The sequence below is a fragment of the Pithys albifrons genome, chromosome 9 (genome assembly GCF_047495875.1).
Source record: "Pithys albifrons albifrons isolate INPA30051 chromosome 9, PitAlb_v1, whole genome shotgun sequence".
NCBI classification, from domain to species: domain Eukaryota; kingdom Metazoa; phylum Chordata; class Aves; order Passeriformes; family Thamnophilidae; genus Pithys; species Pithys albifrons.
This window is the reverse complement of record NC_092466.1, coordinates 35,151,146-35,158,402: the sequence shown is the minus strand read 5'-3', so window position 1 is coordinate 35,158,402 and position 7,257 is coordinate 35,151,146. Positions and strand designations below refer to the sequence as shown.

The following is a 7,257-nucleotide window of genomic DNA, read 5'->3' as shown; positions in this document are numbered from 1 at the left end:
AAATGTGTGAAGGGTTAAAACTTTTGATGTAAAAAACACGGGTATTTTAAAGAGATGGTTGGGATTTGTTCCAGAGGGGCCTGTCCATCATAGTGAAGGTCTGGCAAAGGTATTTGGGGTGTTTTTAAAAGGCAGACAAGTTTTTGTGCAGCTGATGGATTTCATTTGTCCTGAAGGAGCCACAAAAGAATCCCAGGATGGTTTGAGTTGGAAGGGAGCTTGAAAATGATCTTATTCCAAGTTCTGCCGTGGGCAGGGACACCTTCCACTATCCCAGGCTGCTCCAAGCCCTGTCCAGCCTGGCCTTGGACACTCCCAGGGATGGGGCAGCCACAGCTTCTCTGGGCACCTGTGCCAGGGCCTGGCGCTCCCAACATCCAGCCCAGGTGCTGGTTTGTTACCGACGGGCCGGGCTGAGCCCCGTGCGGGGCCGTGCCCGCTCCCCGGCGGTAACTGCGGGGCCGTGCCCGCTCCCCGGCGGTAACTGCGGGGCCGTGCGTGTTCCCCGGCGGTAACTGCCCGACTCGCGGGCCGCGGAGCCGCTCACCGGCCCCGCTGGAACGGCCGCTCGGCCCCCGCTCCGGCCCCTCCGCCCCTGCTCTGGCCCCGCTCGGGCCGGCCATGAGCGCTCACCCACCGTAGAGGGCTCCGAGCCCCGGCCCCGGGGGCTCCATGGAGCGAGGGCCGCCCTCGGCCGCCTCCCCTCAGAGACACCGAACCATCCCCGCGGCCTCACCCGAGCACGGCGGACCCTCAGCCGCCTCTCAGGAAGGTGGTCCTGCCACCTCCCCTCAGAGACACCGAACCATCCCCGCGGCCTCACCCGAGCACGGCAACCCCTCAGCCGCCCCTCGGCGGCGCCGCCGCGCCCCTCCTGGTTCCCCTCCTGGCTCCCCTCGCCATCGCGGCCCCTCAGCCGCCCGGTCCCGCCGACATCGCGGCCCCTCAGACGCCCCTCAGCCCGGCGATCCTGCCGCCTCCCCTCAGCGGCGACGCCGCCGAGCCCCCTCAGCCGCCTCCCATCTCCATCGCGGCCCCTCAGCCGCCTCCCATCTCCATCGCGGCCCCTCAGCCGCCTCCCATCGCCATCGAGACCCCTCAGCCGCCCGATCCCGCGAGCACGGCGGGCCCTCCCCTCAGTCCGGAGGTCCCTCCCCTCATCGCAGTGCTCCCTCTCCACCCCGCGGCTCTCCCTCCCCTCCGCTGCCGGGCCCGGCGCAGCCGCGGTGCCGCAGCGCGGGCGCGGGGCGGGCGCTGTGCCGGCGGGCCCGGCGGGCCAGGATGTCGCTGCAGCAGCAGTGCGAGGCCGTGTTCGGCACTGCTGATCTGTACGGCGCGCTGGGCGTGCGGCGGGACGCGTCCCCGCAGGAGATCCGGCGCGGGTACCACCGCGCCTCGCTGCGCCTGCACCCCGACCGCGTCCCGCCCGCGCAGAAGGAGGAGGCCACGCACCGCTTCCAGGTGAGCGCGGGAACGGGGGGAGCGCGGGAACGGGGGGAGCGCGGGAACGGGAGGAGCGCGGGAACGGGGGAAGCGCGGGAACGGGAGGAGCGCGGGAACGGGGGAAGCGCGGGAACGGGGGAAGCGCGGGAACGGGGAGAGTGCGGGAACGGGGAGAGTGCGGGAACGGGGAGAGTGCGGGAACGGGGGGGCGCGGGAACGGGGAGAGTGCGGGAACGGGGGGGCGCGGGAACGGGGGGGCGCGGGAACGGGGAGAGTGCGGGAACGGGGGGGCGCGGGAACGGAGTGACTGACCCACTAACTGCCCCCCGAGTGACTGACTCACCGACCCCCAGAGTGAGTGATCCACTGATTGCCCCCCGAGTTACTGCCCCACCGACCCCCCGAGTGACTGCCCCACCGACCCCCAGAGTGACTGACCCACTAACTGCCCCCCGAGTGACTGACTCACCGACCCCCAGAGTGAGTGATCCACTGACTGTCCCCCGAGTGACTGACCCCGAGTGACTGCCCCACCGACCCCCGAGTGACTGCCCCACCAAACGCCTGACTCACCCCAAGTGACTGACCGACCAACGGCCCCCAGAGTGACCCACCCTGAGTGACTGATGCACTGCCCCCCCATCCACCAACTGACCACTGAGTGACCAACCCACCATACCCTAAGTGACTGACCCAACTGACCACCCCCCAAGAGATTGACCCACTGCCCCCTGACCCAGTGACTGACCAGCATCTAACCAACCCACCACTCCCTGAGTTGACTGACCGGACACACCCAGGTGACTGACTTACTGACCGTGAGTGACCAACCCACCACACCCTGAGTGACTGACCCATTGACCTTCTCCTGATTGTCCAGCTGACCCACTGACCTTCCTCTGAGTGTCCACTATACCCACTGCCCCCTCAGTGACCACCCCACCATCCCCCAAGTGATTACCCCACTGCCCCCCAACTGACCAACCCACCAACCACTCCCTGAGTGACAAACCCACTGAGGCTTGAGTGACTGACCCACCACTCCCCTGAGTGACTGACCGAGTGACTGACCAACCACTGATTGACTGACCCAACTGACTGACCCATCCCTCCCTGGCCCCCCAAGTGACTGACTCCCAGGTGTCCAACCCCCCAAAGTGACCAGCCACCTCTGTGTCCTGCAGGTCCTGGGCAAGGTGTACGCGGTGCTGAGCGATGCGAATCAACGTGCCGTGTACGACCAGACCGGCACCGTGGACGAGGAGGCCGAGGCTCTGCGGGATGACCGTGACTGGCTGGAGTACTGGCGGCTGCTCTTCAAGGTGAGAGCAGCACTGGGAGCTGGAGAAACCTGACACTGTTTGGGGTTTTATGTGATTTCTCTTAAATCCTTCTGTAACTCACGAAGTGTCACCTCTTTGCCGCAGCTCACCGTGAAAGACATCGAGGACTTCCAGAAGAACTACAAGAACTCAGAGGAGGAGCTGGCTGATGTGAAGGCAGCATACCTGAACTTCCAGGGCGACATGGATCGCATCATGGAGTCCGTGATGTGCGTGGACTACACGGACGAGCCGCGGATCCGGGAAATGATCCAGCAAGCCATCGACGCCGGAGAGCTCCCGTCCTACAAGGCCTTTGTGAAGGAGTCCAAGCAGAAAATGATGTCCAGAAGGAAGCGGGTAGGTCGAATCAGTTCACCACAACCTTTTAACCTCCCTTGGCAGACATCAGTAATGCTGTTCCCCAGGAGTTGGTCACAGCATTGCTCAGCCCCACACCTTGCTCAGCATCGTCACCATTCATGTCTGGTCACCTGAGTTCATCACCCCCACACACCCCAAATGGTTCTGAAAGGCTTTTTTTAGGTCTTTATTTCATTATTATACACAATGGCTTATTACAGTTTAGCACATCCCTGCGTTTATCTACAAAGCTGTGAGTTGTTGGAGCTGACAAAAAACAAACAAGTGGTGAAAATACATTTTGCTTGAATTTTGGCAGGTGTGAAACTGTTCTGGACTAGATGGACTCTTGTCCAAACATTTTGTACAATGTTACATGCACATCCCAGTAACCTTTAAGTTAATGTGGTATCTGCCAGGATAAAAAAGAGTGGGTAGGGGAACAGAGACAAACATCACATTCTTGTGAAAGAGCAGAAAAACTTCCTGCTCTGCTAAATGGTGAAACCAAAAGGGGCTTCCTTTGCCTGATTCCTCATCTGTGGCCAAATTTTGGAAACCCTTTGTGTTTCCTTGCAGCTCTTTGTACACAAATTCCAAAAAAAAAAAGTATTTCGTAACTCTTTTAAGACTTGGTCAGGTAACACACAAAACACTTCTTAAAAAAATCCACTGCTTGCTCTTTTAGGCAGAAAAAGAAGCTAAAGAGGCAAAAAAGACTCAAGAGGAACTGGGCCTTGGTGGAGAAAATGATTTGCAAGCACTGATCCAGGTAAGGCTCTTTCTGTTTGTTGCAGGTAATTATGTTACTGGCTTGTAATTGTGTTTTCCCTGAGCATCTTTGAGTTTGGATCCTCTTCTGAGTTCCTGAGGTTAAAAATCTGGCCTTCATGTTAACCATGTACTTAATTAATAGAGTATGGTATGGATCTTAATTCCCTGTGTCTTTCTAAAAATCAACAAAGTTACTGCATGTGCATTCAAAATATTTCTAGTTTTAGGCAGAGTGTATAATGATGGTCCTAAACTTTCTGAGACTGTATTCCCTGTTTCATGTATTCCAAGATTTTATGTAGCTACCAAGCTTCAATGGGATTGTCTGTCCTGGGAGGTGACAAAAGCTTTGAATTTGGTTGGTTTTCTTTTCCCCCTCCCCAGCGCCGAAGCAAAGATCGAGAAAGGCAAATGGATGACTTTTTGGCCCAGCTGGAAGCAAAGTATGGGAACAATGCTAAGAAAGGAGGAAAGAAGACTGCAGCCAAGAAAAGGAAGGCAGAAGGAACAACATAGCCTGAAACACTGGGATTTGTTTTTGTAGGGAAATGTGGATTTGGGAGAATTTCAGGTTTTCTGGGCTCCTGTTTTGGACTGTTTGCATTGACTCACTGTGACTGGGAGGCACCACAGGGAAGACAAAGCATTCCTGTGCTACTGTTTCAAACCCTTTGGGTGCTCCTCAGTTAAGATCCCTGTGTGCTGTTCACACATTTCCTCTGTAACAAGCCTCCTGCTGTTCTTAAAGGTCTCTGCACAGCAGCTCAACAGGTGTTTCTCAGATATTCCAGTAGTTTTATATAGTTTGGAAAATTGCAGATTTAATAAACGAGAGGTTGGTTTTTTTGCAGAGTTCTGTGCTGTTGCTTCCCCAACTGTCTCTGTAGGTTTTCTAAGTAGCTGATCAACCTGATGGGTTTGATTGTTCTGATTTATGTCAAGTAGATCCTGCACCCTTCCAGAGTGGATCATTTTTCAAAGGCTTAGGAATAAGGAGTTGAAGGCCCTCATTGCTTCAACACCAGCACTGAGGGAGCTTCCCAGGGGGAAGCCAGAGGTAGATGGTCACTCTGTTCCCTTTTACTTGTCTGCTCTCAAGAATTACCCTGATGCTGAGAGAGCACAGCATATCATTGTGTGGGGTAACACAGGGCTTGCTTGAAAGTTACTTTTATTCCACAGAATAAATAACAGCCCAGGGTCAGTCTCTGGTGTCAACAATCTGTACAGAAAACAAAAATAAGCCTAGGAGGAAACTGCTTCACTTTTTAAACACAGTGACTCCTCTGGGCTATAGAACACTACATTATGTTACCAGAGGTCTATTCAAGTTTATTTGTCTGTTATTGTAACCCTTGTGCTACAGAAAACTCACTTGGTCCCTGAGGAATGGCACGGATACAAATGGAATGCTCAGCTCCAGTCTGCCCGACAGAACTGACACACCACAATATTCCAGCAGCCTCAACTGTTAGGAGAAATTGTATTTTCAAATGGTTTGGTGAGTAGAGGCCTCTGGTTAGCATCAGTTTCCCTCTCTGCAAACTTTAAGAGCTTTAGATTGAACTCAGAGCTGCTTTTTTTAACTTTGGGAAATGCAAAGGCAAGTTAACCCAGTTACATTTGCACAGTTCCCTGGTTTTGATTAAAGCATCCTTGGATCAGCTGGAGTCAAGATCTTCAATACTGATTAAAAATTAGCTGGTCTGTAGGTAACAACTTGGAGTGGAGAGATGGGGGAGCCACTTCCTGAAAAATATTGATGATTTTTTTCCATTATAAACAGTAATTTGAAGAATAATATGGAAATTTAGGGGAAAAGTGCTCTTTAATAGGACTAGAAAGGATTAACTGTTTTTGTGCAGTGTCCTACATTGTTTAAGTACAGCCAGTGATTGTGCTCACCCTGTTTTTACACTTTAGTCTGTTTGGGAGTAAGACCTTCAACTAAGGATTTATTTTGAGAAGCCTGTACTTCATGGGGAGTTTTGTCTTATCTGGAGACTCAAGGGCAGCTCCAGCAACCTCCTCCTCCAGGTCTGTCACATGGAGCAGCCACAGCTGCTGGAAGCTCCACTGCATCTGTGGCATGTGGAGTGCAGGAATCTTGTGTAATCACAGCTATTTGAGAAAGGGAGAGACTGGGCTGTTCTGTGAAACTACCACAAAATATCTCACCAGGGAGACTGTGTTTTATTGCAGCACTGTCTGAAACCACTTGTAGTTAGAGGCTCCTTGTTGCCTGTTAAACCTTCTTCAGTCCCCAAGGAAGAGGTACAAGGTTCATGGCACTCAGGGAGAGGCTGTGGTGTGCTGCCCTGGGAGCTGCCAGTCCACCTGCTCTGCTGCCCTGGTTCTACACACCTGTGTCCAAATTCCTGCTGCAACTGCTACAGGGTTCACCACTTGTCTGAGTCGAGTTGGAGAAGCAGAATCGAGTGCAGTGCTTGCTTTTCCTAGTACAATATTGCTTTAAACATATTTAAACATATAAATACAGCTTAAAAAATTTAAATTACTACTTCTGTGCAAGGCCTGGTTAACCTTCTGTGGAGCTAATGGAAAAATGAGCAGTTCTGTAGTACCTGCACTGTATGTAAGGACATGAACCCATCACAAACCTCATGGGAAAACAGCAATGACAGAGTGTTTGCTGGATTTCCTGAGATTGAGGCTTTCCTGGAGTATCTGCACCCTTCCACTGGAGTATCACTTTCTCTGCTGGTAGAAAATGGAATGTTTAAGTGTACCCCTTCTAATCTTTGGCAGCTGCTGCTTAGATTTATATAAAAATAACTATTTGTAAGGAAGGGTGTTTGACAACTCTCTGTAAACAACGTTGACCTTGCTGGGAATGAGAGGTGGTTCCTCACTCTCCAGAGATGGATGGATGGATGGATGGATTGGATACTTCTCCATGGCACCTCAGAGCCCCTGTTTGCTTTTTGTGCCTGATCCACTTCGACTGTGGCCTTTCACAGAACCACGTGGCAGAAGACCTAATGAACAGAGATCATGGACAACTTCAAGACTTCTGAAAGGTATTAAAAGTAAGTCTAAAATACATCTCCTTTAGCTTAAAATTAAAATGCCCTTTTTTGGTCTTTTTATTCTAATACCTGGCTATCAACTGCATTAGTTGTGACTTCCAGGAGGGGCAATGTTTGTGCTTGCCAAGCTGCTGCACTGCAGGGAACTGCTGTATTCCTTGATATTTCACCAATACTCAAGACTATAAAGTTCTGCTAATTTAATTTTTATTTTTTAATGCAACAGTTGTAAAGCTAATATTGCATCTTTTGGTGTGGGGAGCAGATTATTTATTTTAATTTCAGTAGGAGCCCCTCCTTGCTTG

General features: G+C 52.4%; 2 protein-coding genes across 3 annotated transcripts in view; one reads left to right on the top strand and one right to left on the bottom strand.

Annotated features, from left to right (window-relative positions):
* The first annotated feature begins 1,176 nt into the window (after nt 1-1,176).
* Nucleotides 1,177-4,754, top strand: DNAJC9 (DnaJ heat shock protein family (Hsp40) member C9). The gene is made up of 5 exons (XM_071563644.1): nt 1,177-1,461; nt 2,628-2,765; nt 2,871-3,125; nt 3,817-3,900; nt 4,287-4,754. Exons 1-5 carry the CDS (start codon nt 1,282-1,284, stop codon nt 4,416-4,418), a joined length of 789 nt encoding a protein of 262 aa, XP_071419745.1. The 5' UTR covers nt 1,177-1,281; the 3' UTR covers nt 4,419-4,754.
* The window catches only part of FAM149B1 (family with sequence similarity 149 member B1), a 16,720-nt gene continuing 12,770 nt past the window's right edge, over nt 3,308-7,257 (bottom strand). For both annotated transcript variants that reach the window (XM_071563633.1, XM_071563634.1), the window contains one exon: nt 3,308-6,901. In XM_071563633.1, the coding sequence (XP_071419734.1) occupies nt 6,828-6,901 (74 nt within the window). In that variant the 3' untranslated portion in view covers nt 3,308-6,827. The remainder of the gene's footprint in view (nt 6,902-7,257) is intronic.

Coding starts and splice junctions, on each gene's coding strand:
- DNAJC9 (XM_071563644.1), top strand. CDS start 1,282: ATGTCGCTGCAGCAGCAGTGCGAGGCCGTGTTCGGCACTGCTGATCTG. Junction 2,766..2,870: donor ACTGGCGGCTGCTCTTCAAG/GTGAGAGCAGCA, acceptor TCTTTGCCGCAG/CTCACCGTGAAAGACATCGA. Junction 3,126..3,816: donor TGATGTCCAGAAGGAAGCGG/GTAGGTCGAATC, acceptor TTGCTCTTTTAG/GCAGAAAAAGAAGCTAAAGA.